The sequence below is a fragment of the Heloderma suspectum genome, chromosome 12 (genome assembly GCF_057233095.1).
Source record: "Heloderma suspectum isolate Gila_16-S chromosome 12, 16-S_ref, whole genome shotgun sequence".
Taxonomy (NCBI): Eukaryota; Metazoa; Chordata; class Lepidosauria; order Squamata; family Helodermatidae; genus Heloderma; species Heloderma suspectum.
This window is the reverse complement of record NC_139469.1, coordinates 17,137,803-17,163,281: the sequence shown is the minus strand read 5'-3', so window position 1 is coordinate 17,163,281 and position 25,479 is coordinate 17,137,803. Positions and strand designations below refer to the sequence as shown.

Below are 25,479 nucleotides of genomic sequence, written 5' to 3'. Positions count from 1 at the left end.
GCATGCAAAGCATGCACTCTACCACTGAGCTATGTACTGTAGCTTTCAGGCACCAGATGAAAACCTTTAAAAAAATTATCTCAGGTTTTAAGTATTTTAAAATCTTGCTGATGGTTGGTATCTCACCCTGGGAGCACGAATCCTATCTTTCTGGCTACCCGATCCAAAGGCTTTCCCCATCCTCTTTTATCCTCACAGCAATCCAGCAAGGTAATTTTGGCTGAGGGATTGTCATCCGCCCAAGGTCACCCAGAGATGTTTTTTAGTTTCGGTTCTCCCTGGGGCACGCCTTACAAAATGCAGTTCTTGCATTGTATTTTGGCCGTAGAAAGGAGGTCAGGCCATTTATCATCCGGAGAATTAAGTGGCAATTGCCTCTTTTCTTTTTCTTTTTTTTAACAAGGCAGTTATCTGAGTCCCGTGTGAATCCAGCCGAGCAGTTCTTGCAGTGGGGGGAATAGGCTTATTGCCTCATAAAGCACGGAGGGCAATGAAGTTATTGCTACTGTAATGCAGGTTTAATTAATGCCCAATAAATATGCCTCGTTCTTCAGTTCCTAAGAAGAGAAGACCAAATCCCTGGCCTGCCAACAGGATCTGTGATGACCTTCCAGTGTACTGAGGGAACTGACAATCTTTCAGTGATTCTGTGATTGACCATGAATCAATCGCTGTATTTTTATTTTACTTTTACAGCGTGCTAATGGGGAGGAAAGCAGCTCCCTTTGAAATAAGATCGAACACCAAAACCATCTGAGAGGCAGGCTGATCTATAAAGAACTAGACCTTTTCTATACTTGCAGGAGAATCTTGAAGTGATTGAATGGACAGTGTTTGTGCAGGGGAGGGGAGGTGGGGTGGGGTGGGGTGGGGAGAGGAGAGGAGAGAAAGAATCACAGTTTTGGATCCTCCCTGATGTCTTTATTTCATTTATATCACACCCCTCCCCAAGGAGATTGGGGTGGTCTGTACACCAGGGATGGGGAATGTGTGGCCCTCCAGATGTTCTTGGATTGCAAGTCCCATCATCCCTCATCATTGACTATGCTATCTAGGGCTAATGGGAGTTACAGTCCAACAACATCTGGAGGGCCACACATTTCCCATCCCCTGTGTACATGGTCCTCCCTTCCATTTTAGCCTCACAACAGACCTGGGAGGTAGGCTAGGCTGCAGGAGGGTGACTGGCCCAAGTTTGCCTGAGAAGTTTCATGTCTGTGTGGGATCTGAACCCAAGCCTCCCCTGTCCTAATCTGATACTCTTGCTGCTGCAGTGGCCCTCTCCATTTAAAAGTCTGTGGAGACAGAAAACCAGAAAAGGGCACAATACAAAATTAGACAAAGTAGAACACTGAGCCTTTGGTATATGTGACTCCGGTATGTCAACGTACAATTGAGAACCAAATGTAGCTGCAAGTGGTGGAAGACTGTGATATTTCTTCATCGCTAGTAGGCATACCTGGAGGCTTAGAAATTTGGGGAACAAATATTGTAGTTAGCGTGCAGTGATGTTTTACACCGTCCCATAAACAGAGACCCTAAATTAGGGGCATTGAACCTCAGGCGTTTGGGCCAAATCCAGACCACATGGGATCCCATTTCAGTCATCTGGGATTCCCCAGAAGGCCTCAGCCCCTTCTCTTGCCCCTCCTTTCTCCCCGGCCAACAATCATTGGGTGGTTTCCTAGTTTTTGCGACCCCCCCCCTTCTAAAAGGTGGAAATGCCTCTGCTAAGGCTGAGTTACTGGCAGTGAGAGCTTTAAACTGAAATATGCTGGCATTTTGGCTCCACCCTTTTTGCCTTTGGCTCTGTCCACCACTGGAATGCGGCCCCCAAGATCTTCTCCAAAATTGCATCTGGCCCTCAGGCTGAAAGAGGTTCGATACCCCTGGTATGTAATGTTATGAGTTTTCCATCAGCTTCCTGTGAATGGGTTTTCTTACTGTGAATTGGCTGCCTGGGTAGAGCTTTGGTCCTGTTAAGATTGCTTAAGGTGATTGGCTTTAACGAAGTCTAAGGAAACGGCCAAAGTCTCCTTCAAGACCGGGGTGTGTGTTTTTCTTCCTCCGCCACCTTCTCTCTCCTCTGGGGAGGAGGTCTTCAAGCCATGTGCCTGTGAAGAAAGCTGGAAGTTTTTGAAAAAGATTTGGACAGAGAACTGAGTTTAAGCTCTGTAACAGCAATTCTGGAATGCTGGTTTGTCTCCTGACAGATCTGGTGTGAGAGCAGACATGTGTCGGGGTGCTGATGCTGCAAACCTCCAGCTTATGCTAAACTGGAATACCTGTGAATAAATGCATATATCGCAGAACGCCTGGCCAGTAACCTCATTCCAAGGAAACCAAGCCCTGAGTAAGCATAGGAACCCCTGAAACGTCTCACTACTCAGAGAGGTGGGGTGTGCGTGTAATAATGTGATTGCAGTTCATAACTTTTTAGAGAAAAGTATTTGGGCTTGCGAAATTAGAAATAAACATCTGATGGTTCCTTTTTTCTCCCCTCTTAAAAAAAAAAAAAGAATTTGAAGCAAAGCAGCCGCTTCATCCTGACCATGACGAACAGAAACGGAAATCTGTTCTGGATGAGAAAGCGGAGCCTGTGCTTACCCTTCAGGTAAAACCCAATCCAGACTGGAGTACCTTGAACGGTTTCTGTTCTTGTGTTAAAGACAGCAGGATCAGATGTCTATCTAGTGTTCCTGGATAGATTTTTTAAAATTTTATTTTAAATGTAGTCTTGATGTGCAAACGTTTCTAGTGAGAGGAAAGGCTGCAAATCCTTCCCCAACCAGGTGCCCTCCAGATGTGTTGGACTACAACCCCCATCATCCTTGCCCAGCCTGTCCTGTTGACCTGGAGGGGTGCCTGGCTGTCTCTCCTGCCTGTCATATAAATGACCAATGGCTCAGATCACAATTGAATATCAGTACAATTAAAAGCAACTTTCTATCTAGCTATCTAAACACAATTCAAAACATAACAACATGAAACAAAATCAGAGTTCAATAGCTACAGATTAAGGGTTGTATCCAGTGTTAGTTCTGCTTAGACTAGACCCATTGCAATGAATGGGCCTTAAGTAAGACTAACACTAGCTTCAATAAGTTACACAGTTTTTACTAGGCATCTAAAGTTAAATTAAACATTTGGGTTATTTTAACAATTTCATCATGTTTTTACCTTTCACAGAGCTCCAGGTGGCATATTTAGCTGTTCTCCCCCACCCGCATTTTGTCATCACAGCAGCCTTGTAAGGTTAGTTAGTGACTAGCCAAAGGTCCCCCGCAGTGAATTTCATCGCTAAGTGGTGATTTGAATCTGGCTCTCCTTCCATTTCCAGCACTGTCCATTACGTTACATGGAGACCACACTGTGTATTGAGTCTGTGCTTCTTTTGGGATCTGCTTGTTAATCTTTGTTTGTTTAACAGAGCCAGGATATCATGTCATTAATTTTGATTTTATGCAGGTTCCTTTGACTGCTGAATCTACGCCACCTTTGAGTGGGGATCAGAGCAAATCACCCAGTACCGATGAATTGGTTCCTCAGAAGACCCCTTCTCTCCTTTCCCTGCCACTGGCCCCTGAGCTACCGGATCTAAAAACATGTAAGTCAGAGGGCAGCTTGCCATCTTTAAGTAGAACTGTTGTATTTCAAGAGAGGAAAGATGTAGAACCAGTCACAGTTCTGTATCAGAGTAGCAGCTATGCACATTGAGAGAACCCCTTTCCCCTGGGAGGATGTCCAAAGCCCCAGCCTGAGCATAGTTTGCAGGCATATTGGTAGAGAGGAGAGAGAGGAGAGGGACCATAGTTCAGTGGCAGAGCGCATGCTGTTGCATGCAGAAGATCTGACATTCAGTGCTTGGCATCTCTAGCTAAAAGGGCCAGGTGATGGAAACGACCTCTGGCCAAGACCCTAGAGAGCCACTTAAAAGGACCAGGTATCAGGTGATGGAAACGACCTCTGGCCAAGACCCTAGAGAGCCACTTTCAGTCACTGTGCTAGATGGACCAGTGGTATACAGCCAGGTCAGAGGTTCTGCACCCTTGTGTGGGAGACTGACATTTGTAATACTTCGTTGTTTCTGTAAAATGTTGTCCACCCTGAGCTTTTGGGAGAGGCAGGGATTTATACGCTCAATTGAATAACTGCCAAATCCATTTAGGGTGCAATCCTATGGAGATAGGTAGTCGCCTCTGAACTCGGAGGCAACCGCCCATCCAATGCAGGGCAGCAGAAGCACGGGAGGGATCATTCCCTCCATGCTTCTCCTGCCCTGCATTTGCGGCTAAATAGCCGATTTCGGCTGTCTAGCCGCAGGAAGTCGGAGTGGAGGAAGCGGCTGCCAGACAACACGTAGGATGTGTTGTACCAGCATTTCCGCCTTCCCCGCCCTGCAACACCCTCCAGAATGCCCCGTTTTGGCCACTCTGTGCTCCTTTTGTGAGCGCGGAGAATGGGGCCATTCCGCACTGCCTGCGAGGCAGTGTGGAAGGGGGGTGAAGGTCAGTTCTCCAGGAACTGACCTCAGAGCACAGGCTTCGAGCTCAGTTCCCAGAAAACCACATATCCTCTGGCTGTCTAGCTGCTGACTAGCGGCCATAGGATTGCTCCCCCCAGCTTACAAATGCACACCTTCACCGTCATTTGAAATAACTCCTTTTGAAAACACAACTGATACGATTGGGCATGAGGTTTCCGTGGATGCTAGAAATCCACAGTGTTTTCAGGTAGATCTCCATGTGATCAATGAAGAGCGTTTTACTTGCTCTCCCTCCCTGCCCTGACTTAATTTCTCACCTCTCTCTTTTTATTTATGTAGCAAGATGGACCAACATGCACACTGCTTTACAGTGAGGGTGCAGAACTTCTGACCTGGGGGCCAAATCTGACCCTTGTAGTGTCTCCATTTGGCCCTCTGGGTTTCCTAGATGGCCACACGCCCTTTCCCCGACGGTTGATTGTTTGGTGCAGTTTTCTAAAAGGTTGAAATGCCTCTCCAAAGGTTTAGTTGCTGCCAGTCAGAGCTTTACGCTCAAATATGCTGGCATTTTTGGCTCCACCCCCTTTTCCTCTTGGCCCTGCCTCCTTTCCCTTTGGCCCCACCCACCACTGGAATGCAGCCCCCAAGGGCTTCCCTGAAATGGAATTCAACCCTCAGGCTGAAAGAAGGTTCAACACCTCTGCTTTACAGGGTGAGAGCAAGAAGAAGGGCCTTGCCCTGATAAGCTTACAACCTAAAATTTGACACAGAAAGGCAACGAAAGGTAGAGATAAAGATGGAGGCAAGAGGAAGCAGTGGGGAAGAATATGCATTCAGTGTTGTTGCATATATATATATAACATCAAACTAGACATGATCCCAAGACCTCAGCAAGGAGGAAAAGAGTGAAGGCTGCAATCCTATAATCATTTACATAGAAGTCAACTCCATTGAAGTCAGTGGTCCTTACTTCTAAGTAGATGTGTATATGATTGTGCTGTCAAGTTTCCAGTTCACAAGGTCCCAATGCTATTTGGCCCTCCCTCCCCTGTGGTTCTGTGAGTTGGTTCACACAAAATGGACAAACCACAGTTTGGCCATCGTTCATCCTTCCATTCCTAAATGGATGGAAATGGATAGATCATGACAGTGCCTTGTGCTCGTATGCTCCCCCCACCCCCATGTGCTCTTATCCCTCTCTCACTCAAGGCCAGTTACAGTTAGGAATGTCAGAGAAATCTGGCTGGGTGGAGCTCAATGAGCTTTCATCGGTTCAGCCCTCCTCAGACTTCAGCTTGTCATCCGCTAACTGGCCTGACTTGGAAATAGACATTCGCACAAATTGTGGCTACAGTTTCTGCAAATTACCCAAAGCGCAGCTGTAATTTGCACCAAAAATCTATTTCTGCAAATTAAAAGAGATAAGGAAAAAGTTCCCAGATTCGGGGAAAACCCACAACCTGGTTTGGAAATGTAAACCGAGTCAGGCACGCTGCAGAACGCTGGCGAGCCCAAAAAGGGCCAAATGTCCTGGCGACAGACATCCCCAGTTACAGTAGGGATGCATGAGAATTTAATTTCAGTTCACAAATCACTTGAAAACGCCCCCTGTGCAATCCTGAACATGAACACGAATGGGAGGGCATGCTCTCTAAAAATGTTTGCAAATTTCCGACTTTGCGTTCGCACAATATGTACTTGACAAATGCACACATTTCTCAAAACGTGCGACTTTCTCAAAATGCGCAGATTTTGAAAATGCACAACTTTCTCAAAATCCACAACTTTTCCCATTAGAATGAACCAAAAAGCAGGCCGCAACTGAGATTGGGAATGAGCCCAACCGAGCATTGACGCTTGAGCATCCCTGTTTCTCCCATCCCTAAGTGTCAGCTCCCAACATTCTTGGGTAGCAGCTGGGCCCCAACATTCTAATCACCCACAATGCCTCAGAGTGATGCTGCATCAGGGCCTATTGTTTGGTGTCGCCTGGCACAGATCGCAGCACTGCTGCCCTCCGCCATAAACAGATGAAAACATGTAACGGAATCTAAAACGTTATTTTCAAAATGTTGCTCACCTGTCTGCACGCTATCTGCAATCTTGTCTTGCAGCGGGATGTGTGTGTGTGTCTGATTTCAGCTTTCAGAAAGATCAGGTCATCCTTCCCATTACCTGTTAGCTCCCATTCTTCATTGCCTCCCTCCACAATAGCCTGCTCCACGAAGCTTCTGTTTTAATTTCCTGTTTCCTTTCTTTTGTTTTGTGTACTCTTTCCCGCTGTGAAAGACCATTTCGGTAGAACTTTATGGCCAAGTCTTGTGTGATGTCCCAATAAACCTACTGATATTTCAGATACATGTAATCTGTTGGCACCATTTTAAAGAATTATGCCACAATCCAATATGCCCCAGTGCTTCGGTAGAAAAGGAACATTATATAATGAAAATGGAAATGAAGCTCGTAAAATGAAGGATTTTTGACTGTGTTATTTCAAATGTGACGTTTCCATGAGCATATTCACATGTAATGATGAAAGCATGGTTTGGCCATTGTGACAGTGGCCCTGTGCAGACATAACGATAAGCTATGATGGTTAGGCTTTTTTATGCTAACCACGGTGGCTTACCAGGTCGTGTGGGGGGAGAAAACCACATTCCCTGTGGTTAGTAAGCCACCCCTGCTAACCACTCCCATGCAAAAGGGTTAAGAGCCTCCAGGGTGGCTTACCACGTCATCTGGTAGACTCCCTGGTGGTTTAAACAGGCTCCAGAGGACTTACAGGCCGTGACCAGTGAGTCCACTGGCTAGAGCATCTGCCACTGTGGGCGACACTCTAGCCGCCATGGACTTTCTCTATAGTTGTGCGGCCATTTGGGATGCTGGAGGGGCCACTGGGAGCCCATTCACACCTCAGAGGATAATGGGATACACGGTAAACACACCAGGAAGATAGCAGATAACTACGGAGGGGGTGGTGGTTAGCGGAACCATGCAGTGCTGTGTGTTTCCATGATTGTTTGGCGGGCCCGCGAGTTGTGGTTTCGCTACCCTCCCCCCATAGTTACCCTAACCACCCTCCCCCCCTGCTCATGTGAATAGGCCCAGTTTCATTGGCTGTTGTGCTCCTTTCTCCCCTCGCATGCTCCAATCGCATGCTCCTCACACAGCATTGGTGTCAGCAACCAGCATCTTTGCTTTTTAATTACGCACGATGCCCCGAAGTGATGCTATGCTGGGGCATTGTGGGTAATTAAAATGTCAGACAATTTGCATGGATTTGCTGCTGCCTGCTGTTATATGCAGGTAAGGCTGCCAGAGTCCTACTGATGTAGGAGAGGGCCCACCAGAGGGAACTTTGATGGTGTGGGGGGGCACTATTGAAACCTGGAGGCAGCCCTGCAGTCCTGGGCAAACCATAACTTGCCATGGTGTCCAAACTGGGCAAGCCATGGCTATCGCAAACCACGATTTGCCTTCAACCTGGAATTGTAAACCACAGTTTGAAGTGGGCTTCCAGTTCTGGTTTGGAGATGTTACAGCAAATGATGGTTTGCTTAAGCCAGGGAGTGAGGAAGGGGAATGATTGGTAAATGGTAAGGGAGCAGGGAGAGAAAGCAAGGAGCCTGTGAATCTGAAGGCTGCTCATAATGATTTTCCCATGATGAGTGAACAGAACCAAGATTAAAATATGCAAATGAAGCCTATTGACTGAAAACAAAAGCTTGATTGTCCAGGTTCTCCAAGAGAATTCTTAGAAAACTACATATTTCCGGAGCTTCTACCAGGGATGACGGAACTGTTACATCAGGCTAAGAAGGAAAAATGTTTTGAGGTCAGTTCTTAATATTTCATTTGTTTTCAGTGATGTATTCCTTTATTTGGGATATTTATACCCTGCCTACTTAACCGCAGTTCTCTTAAATATGATATATTTAAAATGCAATAAAACAAGACAATCAGGGTGTTAAGAGTCTCTTACTGGATGGAGCTTCCATACTCAGCTTGTTGCTGTTGTCGCTCAGAGCTTGTGGCTCCTGGTGGCAGAGGCAAGAGGCAGGGGGTCTGGGGAAGGCAGGTGTTAATAATCCTCACCCCAGTCCTTGGATGATCCAGTTGCCACTTTGCTGTTGAACCTCCGTGGGCTATGGCAAACCGCATAGGAAGTAACCCCAGTGCAGAAATATCTGTCACGGTCATAGTAAAATAATATCCTGTAATCTTTCAAGAAAATGGTGATTAATAGATATTAGATATGGTGTCATTTAAAACTGGAGCTCATCTTGCATGTGCTTTGGAGCACCTATTGGGATGCCTTCTCCTGTATCAATCTGCCCATCTGCTGAGATGGTCATTTGAGACCTTTCTTCGGGTGCCCTCACCATCTGAATTGGGATGGATGGCTGTGGGAGACAGAGAACCTTTTTGGTGGTAGCTCCTCACCTTTGGCGTGCCCTGCCATTAGGAGGCCTGCCTGGCACCCGTCCCTGTTGTTGTTGTTGTTGTTGTTGTTCAGTCGTTCAGTCGTGTCCGACTCTTCGTGACCCCATGGACCATAGCACGCCAGGCCTTCCTGTCCTGCGCTCTCTCCCGGAGCGTGCTCAAGTTCATATTCATTGCATCCGTGATGCTATCTAGCCATCTCATCCTCTGCCGTCCCCTTCTCCTTTTGCCTTCAGTCTTTCCCAGCATCAGGGTCTTTTCCAGGGAGTTTTCTCTTCGCATTAGGTGGCCAAAATATTGGAGCTTCAGCTTCAGTATCTGTCCTTCCAATGAGCACTCAGGGTTGATTTCCTTTAGGATGGACTGATTTGACCTCCTTGCAGTCCAGGGGACTCGTAAGAGTCTTCTCCAGCACCACAGTTCGAAAGCATCAATTCTTCGGCGCTCAGCCTTCCTTATAGTCCAGCTCTCACAGCCATACATTACTACTGGGAAAACCATAGCTTTGATTAGATGGACCTTTGTCGGCAAGGTGATGTTTCTGCTTCTTACTATGCTGTCTAGGTTTGCCATAGCTTTCCTCCCAAGGAGCAAGCGTCTTTTAATTTCATGGCTACAGTCACCATCTGCGGTGATCTTGGAGCCCAAGAAAGTAAAATCTGTCACTGCTTCCATTTCTTCCCCTTCTATATGCCAGGAAGTGATAGGGCCAGATGACATGATCTTAGTTTTTTTAATGTTGAGTTTCAAACCAGCTTTTGCACTCTCCTCTTTCACCCTCAACAAGAGGCTCTTGAGATCCTCTTCGCTTTCTGCCATTAGGGTGGTATCGTCTGCATATCGGAGGTTGTTGATAATTCTCCCGGCAATCTTAATTCCGACCTCTGATTCATCCAATCCGGCATTTCTCATGATGTACTCTGCATATAAGTTAAATAAGCAGGGTGACAATATGCAGCCTTGTCGTACTCCTTTCCCAATTTTGAACCAATCGGTTGTTCCATGTCTGGTTCTTACTGTTGCTTCTTGACCCTCGTACAGGTTTCTCAGGAGACAGGTAAGGTGGTCTGGTACTCCCATCACTTTAAGAATTTGCCACAGTTTGTTGTGATCCACACAATCAAAGGCTTTAGCATAGTCAATGAAGCAGAAATAGACGTTTTTCTGGAATTCTCTTGCTTTCTCCATGATGCAGCGAATGTTGGCGATTTGATCTCTAGTTCCTCTGCCTCTTCGAAACCCAGCTTGTACTTCCAGTAGTTCTCGGTTCGCATACTGCTGAAGCCTAGCTTGTAGGATTTTGAGCATCACCTTGCTGGCATGTGAAATGAGCGCAATTGTGCGGTAGTTTGAACACTCTTTGGCGTTGCCCTTCTTTGGAATTGGAATGTAAACTGACCTCTTCCAGTCTTGTGGCCACTGTTGAGTGTTCCAAATTTGTTGGCATATTGAGTGCAGCACTTTAACAGCATCATCTTTTAGGATTTTAAATAGCTCAGCTGGGAGACTGTCATCTCCGCTAGCTTTGTTGTTACTAATGCTTCCTAAGGCCCACTTGACTTCACTCTCGAGGATGTCCGGCTCAAGTTCAGTGACCGCACTATCATGGCTATCAGGGACATTCAGATCTTTCCTGTATAGTTCTTCTGTGTATTCTTTCCACCTCTTCTTAATCTCATCTGCTTCTGTTAGGTCCCTGCCTTCTTTGTCCTTTATCATGCCCGTCTTTGCACAAAACGTACCCTTGAGATCTCCAATTTTCTTGAAGAGATCTCTAGTCTTTCCCATTCTGTTGTTTTCCTCGATTTCTTTGCATTGTTCATTTAAGAAGGCCTTCTTGTCTCTCCTTGCTATTCTCTGGAACTCTGCATTCAGTTGGGTATATCTTCCGCTTTCTCCCTTGCTTTTCGCTTCCCTTCTTTCGTGAGCTACTTGTAAAGCCTCATCAGACAGCCACTTTGTTTTCTTGCATTTCTTTTTCTTTGGGACGGATTTCGTTGCTGCCTCCTGAACAATGTTACGGACCTCCGTCCATAGTTCCTCAGGCACTCTGTCTATCAGGTCTAATCCCTGAAATCTATTCCTCACCTCCACTGTGTATTCATCAGGGATATGATTTAGGTCATACCTGAACGGTTTAGTGGTTTTCCCGACGTTCTTCAATTTCAGCCGAAATTTTGCAAGAAGCAGCTCATGATCTGAGCCACAGTCAGCTCCAGGTCTTGTTTTTACTGACTGTATGGAGCTTCTCCATCTTTGGCTGCAAAGGACATAATCAATCTGATTTCGATATTGACCATCTGGTGAAGTCCATGTGTAGAGTCGCCTCTTGTGCTGTTGGAAAAGAGTGTTTGCTATGATCAGCATGTTCTCTTGGCAAAACTCTATTAGCTTTTGTCCTGCTTCATTTTGTACACCGAGGCCATGCCTGCCTGTTATCCCGGTGATTTCTTGACTTCCTACTTTAGCATTCCAATCCCCTATGATGAAGAGGACATCTTTTTTTGGTGTTAGTTCTAGAAGGTGTTGGAGGTCTTCATAGAACCGATCAACCTCAGCTTCTTCGGCCTCAGTGGTTGGGGCATAGACTTGAATTACTGTGATGTTGAATGGTTTGCCTTGGATTCGTACTGAGATCATTCTATCATTTTTAAGATTGTACCCCAGGACTGCTTTTCCCACCCTTTTGTTGACTATGAGTGCTACTCTATTTCTTCTAATGGATTCTTGCTCACAATAGTAGATATGATGGTCACCTGAATTAAATTCGCCCATGCCTGTCCATTTTAGTTCGCTGATTCCCAAGATGTCGATGTTCAATCTTGCCATCTCATGTTTGACCACCTCCAGCTTACCTTGATTCATTGATCTGACATTCCAGGTTCCTAAACAATATTGTTCTTTACAGCATCGGATTTTCTTTTCACCGCCAGACACATCCACAGCTGAGTGTCCTTTCGGGTTTGGCCCAGCAGCTTCACTCTTTCTGGCGCTACTTGGAAATACCCTCTGCTCTTCCCCAGTAGCATATTGGACACCTTCTGACCTGAGGGGCTCATCTTCCGGCGTCATATCTTTTAGCCTTGTGATACGTTCCATGGGGTTTTCTTGGCAAGAATACTGGAGTGGGTTGCCATTTCCTTCTCCAGTGGACCACATTTTGTCAGAATTCTCTGCCATGACCTGTCCGTCTTGGGTGGCCCTGCACGGCATAGCTTATGGCTTCACTGAGTTACGCAAGCCCCTTCGCCACAACAAGGCAGTGATCCATGAAGGGGGGCACCCGTCCTTACTATAATTTAAATGCCAGGCGAAAGCATTTATGTTTTCTTAGGCTTTAAAGACCCCTTCATGGATCACTGCCTTGTTGTGGCGAAGGGGCTTGCGTAACTCAGTGAAGCCATAAGCTATGCCGTGCAGGGCCACCCAAGACGGACAGGTCATGGCGGAGAGTTCTGACAAAATGTGGTCCACTGGAGAAGGAAATGGCAACCCACTCCAGTATTCTTGCCAAGAAAACCCCATGAGACGTATCACACGGCTAAAAGATATGACGCCGGAAGGTGAGCCTCTCAGGTTGGAAGGTGTCCAATATACTACTGGGGAAGAGCAGAGGGTATTTCCAAGTAGTGCCAGAAAGAGTGAAGCAGCTGGGCCGAAAGGACACTCAGCTGTGGATGTGTCTGGTGGTGAAAAGAAAATCCGATGCTGTAAAGAACAATATTGTTTAGGAACCTGGAATGTCAGATCAATGAATCAAGGTAAGCTGGAGGTGGTCAAACATGAGATGGCAAGATTGAACATCGACATCTTGGGAATCAGCGAACTAAAATGGACAAGCATGGGCGAATTTAATTCAGGTGACCATTATATCTACTACTGTGGGCAAGAATCCCTTAGCAGAAATGGAGTAGCACTCGTAGTCAACAAAAAGGTGGGAAAAACAGTCCTGGGGTACAATCTCAAATATGATAGAATGATCTCAGTACGAATCCAAGGCAAACCATTCAACATCACAGTAATTCAAGTCTATGCCCCAACCACTGAGGCCGACGAAGAAGCTGAGGTTGATCGGTTCTATGAAGACCTCCAACACCTTCTAGAACTAACACCAAAAAAAGATGTCCTTTTCATCATAGGGGATTGGAATGCTAAAGTAGGAAGTCAAGAAATCACTGGGATAACAGGCAAGCATGGCCTCGGTGTACAAAATGAAGCAGGACAAAGGCTAATAGAAGTTTGCCAAGAGAACATGCTGATCATAGCAAACACTTTTTTCCAACAGCAGAAGAGGCGACTCTACACATGGACTTCACCAGATGGTCAATATCGAAATCAGATTGATTATGTCCTTTGCAGCCAAAGATGGAGAAGCTCCATACAGTCAGTAAAAACAAGACCTGGAGCTGACTGTGGCTCAGATCATGAGCTGCTTCTAGCAAAATTTCGGCTGAAATTGAAGAACGTAGGGAAAACCACTAAACCATTCAGGTATGACCTAAATCATATCCCTTATGAATATACAGTGGAGGTGTTTAACAGATTTAAGGGATTAGACCTGATAGACAGAGTGCCTGAGGAACTATGGACAGAGGTCCGTAACATTGTTCAGGAGGCAGCAACTAAATCCATCCCAAAGAAAAAGAAATGCAAGAAAGCAAAGTGGCTGTCTGTTGAGGCTTTACAAGTTGCAGAGGAAAGAAGGGAAGCGAAAAGCAAGGGAGAAAGGGGAAGATATATCCAACTGAATGCAGAGTTCCAGAGAATAGCAAGGAGAGACAAGAAGGCCTTCTTAAATGAACAATGCAAAGAAATCGAGGAAAACAACAGAATGGGAAAGACTAGAGATCTTTTCAAGAAAATCGGAGATCTCAAGGGAACCTTTTGTGCAAAGACGGGCATGATAAAGGACAAGAAGGCAGGGACCTAACCGAAGCAGATGAGATTAAGAAGAGGTGGAAAGAATACACAGAAGAACTATACAGGAAAGATCTTAATGTCCCCGATAGCCATGATACTGTGGTCACTGAACTTGAGCCGGACATCCTCGAGAGTGAAATCAAGTGGGCCTTAGGAAGCATTAGTAACAACAAAGCTAGCGGAGATGGCAGTATTCCAGCTGAGCTATTTAAAATTCTAAAAGATGCTGCTGTTAAAAGTGCTGCACTCAATATGCCAACAAATTTGGAACACTCAACAGTGGCCACAAGACTGGAAAAGGTCAGTTTACATTCCAATTCCAAAGAAGGGCAGTGCCAAAGAGTGTTCATACTACCGTACAATTGCGCTCATTTCACATGCCAGCAAGGTGATGCTCAAAATCCTACAAGCTAGGCTTCAGCAATATGCGAACCGAGAACTACTGGAAGTACAAGCTGGGTTTCGAAGAGGCAGAGGAACTAGAGATCAAATCGCCAACATTGGCTGGATCATGGAGAAAGCAAGAGAATTCCAGAAAAATGTCTATTTCTGCTTCATTGACTATGCTAAAGCCTTTGATTGTGTGGATCACAACAAACTGTGGCAAATTCTGAAAGAGATGGGAGTACCAGACCACCTTACCTGTCTCCTGAGAAACCTGTACGGGGGTCAAGAAGCAACAGTAAGAACCAGACATGGAACAACCGATTGGTTCCAAATTGGGAAAGGAGTACGACAAGGCTGCATATTGTCTCCCTGCTTATTTAACTTATATGCAGAGTACATCATGAGAAACGCCAGGTTGGATGAATCAGAGGTCGGAATTAAGATTGCCGGGAGAATTATCAACAACCTCAGATACGCAGACGATACCACCCTAATGGCAGAAAGCGAAGAGGATTTAAAGAGCCTCTTGTTGAGGGTGAAAGTGGAGAGTGCAAAAGCTGGTTTGAAACTCAACATTAAAAAAACGAAGATCATGGCATCTGGCCCCATCACTTCCTGGCATATAGAAGGGGAAGAAATGGAAGCAGTGACAGATTTTATTTTCTTGGGCTCCAAGATCACCACAGACGGTGACTGTAGCCATGAAATTAAAAGATGCTTGCTCCTTGGGAGGAAATCTATGGCAAACCTAGAGAGCATAGTCAGAAGTAGGGATGGGGGAGAATTTCTCCCTGAAACTTCGGGGGGCCAAACACGTTGGCACTTGGCCCCCCGAAGTTTCAGGGAGAAATTCTCCGCACCCCCCCCGCACCCCCCCCAGGACGGGACTTACCTTTCCTGAATGTCCCTCCCGGCGGCGGGTCCCGGCGGCGGTTCGTCAGGTCTTCGACAGGGGCAGAGGCAGCAGCCGGTCTTTCGACCGGCTGCCGCCGCCGCCATTCCAATAAAAGTAAACAAAAAACAAAAAAACCCCCTGTGATAGGCTACGTGACGATTAACGTAGCCTATCACGGCTAGATTTGCAAAGTCAGCCGTGATAGGCTACGTAAATCGTCACGTAGCCTATCATGGGTGACTTTAAAAAAAAAAAAGCGCGTACGGCTAATGGCGGCCCCCATAGGGAGCCGCCATTCACGTTCCTTATTTGGTCGCTGTAGTCTACGTAAAGATTACGAAGACTACGGCAAAAATAAGGGCAACACTATTTGCGTTGCCCTTATTTTCGCCGTAGTCTACGTAAAGATTTACGTAGACTACAGCAACCAAATAAGGAACGCGAATGGCGGCTCCCTATGGGGGCCGCCATTTGCGTACGCGCTTTTTTTTTTTAAGTCACCCGTGATAGGCTACGTGACGATTAACGTAGCCTATCACGGCTGACTTTGCAGATCTAGCCGTGATAGGCTACGTTAATCGTCACGTAGCCTATCACGGGGGCGGTTTTTTTTTTTTTAACTTTTTATTTCGCGGCCGGACGAGGCGAGGCGCCTCCTCCCCTGCCTGAATTTTGGCCAGGCAAGGCGGGAAGCCTCCCCCCCATCCTGAATTTCGGCCGGGCGAGGCGGGAAGCCTCCCCCCCCCGGCCTGAATTTCAGGGGGAGCAGCGAAGCGCCTCCCCCCCACCGCGAAGCAAGCTGGAAGACCAGGTAAGTGGCTTTCGTGCACTCCTCGTCAGAAGCAGAGACATCACCTTGCTGACAAAGGTCCATATAATCAAAGCTATGGTTTTCCCAGTAGTAACGTATGGCTGTGAGAGCTGGACTATAAGGAAGGCTGAGCGCCGAAGAATTGATGCTTTCGAACTGTGGTGCTGGAGAAGACTCTTACGGGTTCCCTGGACTGCAAGGAGATCAAATCAGTCCATCCTAAAGGAAATCAACCCTGAGTGCTCATTGGAAGGACAGATACTGAAGCTGAAGCTCAAATATTTTGGCCACCTAATGCGAAGAGAAAAGTCACTAGAAAAGACCCTGATGCTGGGAAAGATTGAAGGCAAAAGGAGAAGGGGATGGCAGAGGATGAGATGGCTAGATAGCATCACCGATGCAATGAATACGAACTTGAGCACGCTCCGGGAGAGAGCAGAGGACAGGAAGGCCTAGTGTGCTATGGTCCATGGGGTCACGAAGAGTCGGACACGACTTAGTGACTGAACAACAACAACAACAAGGCTTTAAAACACTGCTAGTGTCAGCATTTTTAACTTAGAGCAATTTTGATTTTACGGTGTATTGAAATAGACTGTTCTTGTTTTGTTACATTGTATGCTTTGTTTTATGATTTCCTTTTTTATTTTACTTTTATTATATCTGACTACTTTATTAGCTACATTGGGAACATAAATGTAATTAAGTAGATAGATAGATAGATAGATAGATAGATAGATAGATAGATACGCCCGCAGTTGCATGTGTTTTGCAGAATTGATAATGAGATCACAATCCGCAAACCAAAAGTTAACTCTTCATCTTTTTCTGTCAAGGCCCTGCACTGCCTCAGTGGTGGTGAGGTTTTCACATTACTGGGCATTGCTTTAGCTTGGGGTACAGGATCTTGAGCAGGAGTCTGGGTGAGTCAGGTTTCACGGGGAAGCCAGACAGGAACAGATCAGCACCACAGAAAATTCCAAGTAGGGCTTGAAACCAGACAAGGCTGTATGCATGTTTCTCCTACAAGGAGTAGAGCAAGACTGGGCCTTAAAGAAGAGTTTGGCCACCTTTAGTCTGGTTAGCCCCTCCTTCACACTGAGTGAGTTCTCTCATGTTCTTACGATCTCTTAAATGGACCTAGCCTACTTTAGCAGCCTCAAGCTGTGAAGACGTGGGAGTGCCTGTGGCAGGCTAGTGTTCTCATGGCCAGAGTCTGAGGATGGCAGTGTGACCTCCTCTGGATCCAGGGGAGATGAACCCTGGGATCTTTCTGGGGAAATGGGTCCTGTGGGAGATGAATGCTTCGTGAGATCTTTCCATGACAAAATCCTCCTCGTGGCTTGTTAACTCTGGATCCTCTTCTGAGGCAAGGGCTCAGGGTCTTCTAGGAATGAGGGTTCAGGGTCCTAGTTCATGACATCTTGATCTCCTCCAGCGAAGTAATCTTTATGACCTTGGGAGTCTTGGGTTCAGAGATCAGAAGCAATGCTTCCAGTTCTCCAGCTTGAGTACAGTTTGGATACTTATTATTTAAGTCTGGCTCTGCCTGGATCTTTGCCAGTTAAGTAATTTGAGAAGGGCACATACATCTGTAGTATTCTTCCCAGCATACCTCATTAGTGGGTTGAAATTGTGGATCCCCACAGGTTTAATTATGGGTTTTATAGAAGCTAACCTTATTAAGTCTTCATTTCTATTGTATTTCTTCTTTGTTTTCTGGCTTATCATAGTTACGATGTAGCTATTAATGGTAGGTTAATCTCCAACGCCTTTTTTAAAAAAATAAAGCAATGACACACATTTTTAAAGCAATAATAACTAGAGTATTTGGGGCACTTTGCATTCAAAATGCATTTCAAAATGACACATGCAAGACTCTTACGAGTCCCCTGGACTGCAAGGAGGTCAAATCAGTCCATCCTAAAGGAAATCAACCCTGAGTGCTCATTGGAAGGACAGATACTGAAGCTGAAGCTCCAATATTTTGGCCACCTAATGCGAAGAGAAAACTCCCTGGAAAAGACCCTGATGCTGGGAAAGACTGAAGGCAAAAGGAGAAGGGGACGGCAGAGGATGAGATGGCTAGATAGCATCACGGATGCAATGAATATGAACTTGAGCACGCTCCGGGAGAGAGCGCAGGACAGGAAGGCCTGGCGTGCTATGGTCCATGGGGTCACGAAGAGTCGGACATGACTGAACGACTGAACAACAAATAGAAGCCTAAGCCCACAGTTGCACGTGTTTTGCAGAATTGGTCTCTACGGCATTACACAGAAATAGAAAACGCCCTTTTATGATCATGCAACTGGCTTCTGCTTGTTCGTTATTTTGTTTTATTTTTTGTTTTAAGATGCTCATATTTTACCTTTCCATTTTGACAACCTTCAAGGGGCCTAATGAAAATGAAGTTATAAAATACGCATCAAATGAGCTAGTCACAAGAAAAGATGTTCACAAAAGAACAGCTGCAAACGACAGAAGGAAACACACACACACTGCAAAATAACATCAGCAGAGCAAAGAAGGAGTATAAGTTTCAAAATGATTCACTGTATATAATCCCTAAAGTCATCCTAATCAAAAAGATCTTGATATACCAGCAGAAAACAAGTAGTAAGGGGAACAGGTACGCCTGGGTGCAGTCACCAAAGAGGCCCTGCCCCATGTTCCCATCCCTTAATATTTGAACTAATGGCTGTGTTCACACAAAATGATAACCCACACTCAAGGTTGAGTATGGGTTGTTGTAGAACCATGGGTTGTTGCGTTGTTTGAACTCAGCCACGCTAACAAACAATGGTTTGTTAACCATGAACAACCCATGAAGAGACCCCATGGTTCGTTGTTGGATTGTGAACTATGGGTTGTTCATGGTTACCAAACCATGGTTTGTTAGCACAGCTGGGTTCAGACAACACAACAACCAACCAATGACAACCCACACTCAATCCATACTCAAACTTGTATGTGAGCTATCATGTTGTGTGAACTCAGCCAATGCCTAGTTCGCACATAACTCTAAGCCATGGTGTGGTTTATTGAAATCTTACACTTGTTGTTGTTTGCATGTATGGGTTCATACACAAACCATGGTTTATTAACCAGCTGTCAACCAAAAAATAGAAGCCATATTTTGTTGTTGGCTTATGAAGTCTGGCTTTTTAAATCGTGACTTGTCATGATGTCTGAACCCAGAAATGTGGCTTATCCCTGGCTTGTTTGTGCTTCCATTCACCCTGAAAGAGAAGCACCCAGCAAGAGCAGCTTGAAAATGAAACCACTGTGAAGGCTGGCAAAATGGACAGGAGAGAAACAAACCAGAAATAAGGAGAACAAGCCGCAGTTCGTTTGCTCATCTGAAAGACAATTCATGGCTAAAGCAGAAAGCCATGTTTAACATAAAGCATCGCTTAGTGTTATGTGCGAATGCAGCTGTGGTCTATTTGATATGAGACAACTTCCTACATTCTCAAAGTTACAGCTGGGAACATGGGTGAGAGAATAGAAGGTGGGACAAATGACAGAAACCAGTCCAAACATTTTTTCCCACTTATATGATGTTTCATTGACCTTTTTCTCCTATCTACCCGCATACTTGCACATGACTCTGAGAGCTGAAAGGATTGTCTGTAATATGCCACTTGTGGGTTATGTTATACGAAATATTTTGAGGGTTAAAAGTACAGTTTGCAAAGGGAAGGAAAACAGAACTGTGACCACTAATGACCTTTTATATTTTCATTTTTGGACGAAGAGCAATTCATCAAGATATCAGCATAATTTTTGTACTGCATTGTCTCCCAAGGCATAAAAGAAATGCAAGAAAGAATGGGAAACAATTCTCTTTGTGAAAATAGTTTGAAACACATCTGCTGGTTAACAATACACATTGTACTGAGGTTTCCTGTGCATATCCGGATTTGCTCAATATAACACAGCTGTACCAAAGGCAGGGTTTTTGTTTTCTGACTGTGAACCTTTTGATGGGGCCTGAAACATATATGGGGCTCCTTTAATTCCTAGTGTGTGATTTCTTGGGCTTTACTGGAGTTACACCCTTGAGCAAACCAGGCAGTACGATAGTGTGTTGGGTTTAGATGGGGGAGACCTGGATTCAAATTCCCATTCAAACATAAAGCTCAGCACACAGATGCTTATGCTACTTTATCTTTCCCATGAGGGACTTTCCTTCCTATTTAGACTAGACATGATATCATGGGAGTTCTGTGATTGGAACTCCCAATCATTCCCGCTATGTGCAATGTGTAGGTGTGAGTGCCCTTGGTTATGTAACTAAAACTGCACCATTTATGCACATGATTGAGGCATGAGCAGGCGGGGTGGGGTGGGAGGTAGGGATATACAGATTTTGTAAAATCCATTCTGTCTGCGTTTTGCAGATTATCAAGTGCTTTTCGTTCCATTGTCCGCTCATTGGCAGAATTGGTTTTTTTCCAATTTCCCGAATTTGTGCAAATTCTCATTGCTGAAATGCACAAATCCCCCCCAAATGCACAGATCCCCCCCCCCATGTGCATTTTCATGCTTTAACTTTTGGGGAAAATACGCATTTTCGGCCAGTTTTTTTTAATTTTAAGTATTTTTCTATGACTAAATTTGAGTGAAATTCCATAAAGTTAAAAAAATAAGTCTGCAAGGCCATGGAATCTGTGTGATTTGGGAAAAGCCTGTCTGCTGCAGAATTTGTGGGTCAGATTCATAGAAATCTGAGCTCATTTGATCCCATTGCAGATTTCTCTGATATCACCAGTGGGAGGTTTACAGAAGTGTTATTACCACTATTCTTTTTTGAGGGAAGAGCGAACCTTTGCTGTGAAACAGTACATGCTAGGCATTTCCTATTGGAAATGTTAGGCTCAGCTTGCAGGGAGAAGTGGGGAGGAAGGAAGGGACGAAAGCTTCTAGCTTCCAAGCATCTAGATTATTACTTTGGCTTAAAATAGCCAGAGTATCAAAAGACTTAGTGAGATTTCGCTCACTGGCGATTGCATAATCCAATGGGAAATTCTCCCGCAGAAACCCAATGGTGGGAGAGCACAGAAACTAGTGTCATTTTTGGGGCTGACTTGGCAGTCCAGATTTGACCCACTTACATGGCAATCCTATACATATCTACTCAGAAATAAGCCCCATTGAGATCAATGGGACGTACTCCCGGGTAAGTGAGTGTAGGATTGTAGCCTTTACTTTATATACTAAAGCAGGGGATGAGCAGATGTCGGGCTTGCGGGATCTACTTTGTTTTTTTATTGGGACCCTGAGATCCTCCAAGTAGAGCCTGGTGCAAAAGAAGTTCGTTTAGAATTTTTTTTTTTAGTATACTTTTTATTTATTTTTGTCTTTATAAATGAAATAAACAATACCAAGAACCTCATCAATAACTATAATTTCCTAACTGCACAATATTCTTAGGAGGTCACAACAATACCGAAAAGAAGAAGAAAGGGAAAAAAAGAAAGGAAAAAGAAGGGGGGGAAAGAAAGATTTTTTTCCCCTTTTTTAAAGGGTTAAATTTAAACTCCAATACACACGGGCTTCAGATCCCATTCTAATTTAGAAACTATACCTATAACATTAGCAATATTACAATTTAATAATCAACCTTACATTTCAATATCATATCATCAGTCTCATAGCAAGGAAGCAGGCCTGTAATTCATTCCCAGCAACCATATATTGCCCTTAGATTAGAATATAATAGTAATAATAAAGCTTAACAGTTTAAGCAACCAAAAATCTTACTTAGTAGTCTTATAGTAATGATAATAATAGTAATAATAATAACAGCGAAAAAGAGATGAAATTATAATGTTATATAATAATAAAGCTTGAAAGCAATCTTACAACAGTCAGTAATATATTTTATACTAGATATTTAAATGAGTGTGCACAATACACCCTCAAACAATATATTAAAATACAGCATATCATAACGAGAATTTAAAGAAAAATAAAAAAAGAAGAATGAAAGAGAGCAAACGAATGTATGTATAATCAGTTATCTCTGACCTAGCCTGAATCATGCAGACTAAACATAAACAATTAACAAAATTTGTTTAAAGATTCCAGTTCATGGGGCTGGAACAGAAGTCTCACACATTTTTATGTTCAGCCATGCCTCTGCCATTTCATGATTTAGGAATTTCTTCATCTGACCTTCAGAAACAATGCAAAATGTAGCAGGATATTTTAAGTGATATTGTAAGTTCATTTGTTTTGCCATATTTTACGCCTTGATGAATTGCTTCTTTTATCAGCCACCTCTTTGATGTAATCCGGAAATAACATAACTTTATCTTGTTTCCAAAAAATATTTCTATCCTCTCTTGCCAAATGCAGGATATAATTCTTTGTGGAGATTCTTGCAAATTGGACTATAGTCGTATAGCCAGTCCCTTTAGCATTTGGCACACGAAATGCCTGCTCAATATCAAATAAATAATCAGATGGCACAGGGAGTATCTCATGCAAAAACATGCCCACAAAGGTAGGCAAATTTACATCTCTAGGCAGATTTTTAATACCAATAATACGTACATTGGATCTGCGTGTGAAGGCCTCCAGTTGGGAAATTCTGGCAAAGAAATTTTTGAAAAAAGCTTGTGTTGTAGTTTCGTTTGTTGTCAGCCTATCTTGCAGCTTGTTAACCTTTGCCTCCATTTTTTGCCAAGAAATGTTAATTAAATCCACAGCTCCTTGCAGGGCGGTGATGGGTTTTGGATTGAATCCAACCTCTTAGATTGCTCAGCAAATTGCGAAGATAAAGTTTTTATCAAAGTAAATAATTCCCCTATATCTTTGGTTCTCTGAGCCTTTCCAGTGGAGGTACGGGGGGAGTGGGCAGTGATGCAATTGCTTTCTTTCTCCTCACTGTAGCCATGTTTCTCTTCAAACAAATCTTGCAGGTCCTCAGTTATTCTCAAATATTGTTGATATTTCTTAAACCATCCCTCAGATGTTGCTGATATTTCTTAATCCATATATTACAATGGAATACGTCAGCCCTGTTTTCTCCTATTAGATAGGAGTTTCAAAACAGGTTTTTGCGATGTTTATGCTCTGGGAGGGTAGTATCGGAATCCAGCCCCCCCCCCCCGCTTCTTCGCGGAGAGTACTTTTCTCCAAGATCTCATCCAGCTGCTGCCTTGCCCCTCCTTTTAATTCCAGGGGGGAGATGAAAAGGTTTTTCAACCTTTTAAAAAGCTGTTTGAGATAGCGTCCCGCTGAGGCTCTGCAGGCTGCTACGAGGGCGACATTGGTTCCAACTGGAAGTCAGAAGTTCGTTTAGAATTAAAGAATTCTGAGCCCAGGAATTTGCTTTGAACTGATCAGAGTTCATGGTCCCTTCTACACTGAAATCCACTCCTGGTTACGCCCAAGCTTTCTTGGTTTCAGCAGTATAATTATTTTGGATGGCAGGAGAGGGGGTATTGGGGTTGTTGTTTTTTGGCTATTAAACAATTGGTAGTCAGAAATCCTTGCTCATCTACTGCAAATCACCTAGCGATCTATCAGTAGACCCCAATCTACCTTCTGCTAACCCCTGTACTAAAGGTGCCTTCTTATGGAAATCAGCCCTGTTGGAATTAGGATGTCAGAGAATTTCGCCACGAATCTCGGGGAGGCCGAATGCCAGCGCATTCGGCCCCCTGAAATCAGTGGCAAAACAGTCTGCCCCCCGCCCCCCCCGGGACGGGACTTACCTTTGGCAAATCTTCCTGGTGGCGGCGGCTCCGGCAGCGGTGCGGCGGCTGCGGCGGCCAGTCTTCTGACCGGCTGCCGCCGCCGCCATTTCCAAGTTAAAAAAAGCAAACCCAAAAACGTGATAGGCTATGTAAAGATTTATGTGGCCTATCACAGCTAAATTTTAAAAAACACTGTGATAGGCTACGTAAATTTTTACGTAGCCTATCACGGCTGCGTAAAACAAAAACAAAAAAAAACGCGTACGCAAATGGCGGTGCCCATTTGCGTTCCTTATTTTGGCACGTCTTAGCCTATGTAAACATTTACGTAGACTACGGCAAAAATAAGGGGAACACAAATAGCGTAGACGCCATTTGCGTACGCGCGTGTTTGTTTGTTTTTTTTACTCAGCCATGATAGGCTACGTAAACATTTACGTAGCCTATCACCGCTGACTGCAGGGACGCAAACGGTGGCGGCTATGGCCGCCGCCATTTGCGGACCCGGCTGGCCAGGATTCGGGGGGGGAGGGATGGAGCGCCTCCCCTACTGGCCAGAATTTGGGGGGGGAGGGACGGAGCGCCCCCCCGCCAGAATTTCGGGGGAGAGGGATGGAGCGCCTCCCCCCCCGGCCAGAATTTCGGGGGGAGGGACGGAGTGCCTCCCCCCCACCTCGAATCAATTTCATTAAAAGGTAAGTGACTTTCGTACATCCCTAGTTGGAATCTCTAGAATTTAACAGTGCTTGTCTTACCTAGATGCTGTTGTTATGAGGCGATGGGGCTTGATTGGGCTAAAATTGAGGGGAGGCGGGGAGTGGGGCTTGTGGATTTCATTAACCGCACCCCCTTTCTCCCATAATTTGGGTACTGGATCTTACTTCCAAATGAACATGGCTAGGGTCGGGCTACACTCCTGTGTGCATTTACTCGGGAGTAAGTCGCATTGATCACCATGGGACTTACTTCTGAGTGTACATATATAGGAATGGGCTGCAACTCTTCCCTAGTAAGAATGGCTTTCTGCTGGATAATAGGAACAACTTTGCATGCTTCCAGACACGAGGGGACAATAGAGAATGTGTTGTATCAACAGCCACTTGTCTTGTTCATCCTCCTTGTTTTCAGATCAGTTCCTTTTTCCTGCTCCGTCCCCTTCCTCTTCCTTCTTCTTTTTCCAACTCCTCAACAAGTGCCATGCAGTCTCTCCAGGAAGGAAGGAACAATATCCCATGCCTTCACTTACTTACACTCACACACCCAGCTTTAGGGGGTACTTGCAATTAAACAGTATTAGACAGCCTTTTCTGATGATGTGTATAAAAGCAGCAATAAAGGAAGTTGACTTGAATTTCTTTCAAACTGGCTTTAGCCTGCATTTATTGCCTCTAATCCTAAATGGTATGTTGCCGTGCTTTATCTTTATAAGACAACTCTGCTGTAAGTCACACCAGACTTTCCAGCACTTTCAAGTAAATGCTGTTGCTGATGCTGTTGGTTTCATTTTAGAATATTACAAGGGGGACCTGCGATAAAATGTTGCAGTGTATCCTCACCTTCTAAAAGGTGTGCTCTTGAGGTTTCCACCCAGCCTTGCCCTATTCCAGGATACTCCATTCTGTTCCCCTGTTGCTTGTTTTCCATTTTTCATTCCCCCCTGATATGTGACATGCTTAATCCTCACTGGGCTGTGTGTGTTTTTTGTTCTGGGGGTGGTGCCCCTTTGGGGTGTTTGATAGCTCTGCAAACCTTGACGTTCCTCACTCTTGTTTCACAGTGGCTGTTTGGGCTTCCTTTCTGTTGGCACTCACTCCCAGAGTTTAAC

At 44.8% G+C, this 25,479-nt stretch overlaps 1 protein-coding gene across 5 annotated transcripts in view; it reads left to right on the top strand.

The window, feature by feature from the left end:
* IQCK (IQ motif containing K) overlaps positions 1-25,479 on the top strand; it is a 79,969-nt gene that overhangs the window by 3,469 nt on the left and 51,021 nt on the right. For 3 of the 5 annotated variants that reach the window (XM_084818584.1, XM_084818586.1, XM_084818583.1), the window contains exons 2-4: positions 2,520-2,614; positions 3,469-3,607; positions 8,224-8,321. In XM_084818584.1, coding sequence (XP_084674710.1) covers positions 2,520-2,614; positions 3,469-3,607; positions 8,224-8,321 — 332 coding nt within the window. Of the gene's footprint in view, positions 1-2,213; positions 2,354-2,519; positions 2,615-3,468; positions 3,608-8,223; positions 8,322-25,479 lie in introns of all 5 variants that reach the window. The other 2 variants (XM_084818585.1, XM_084818587.1) reach the window with 1 other exon arrangement.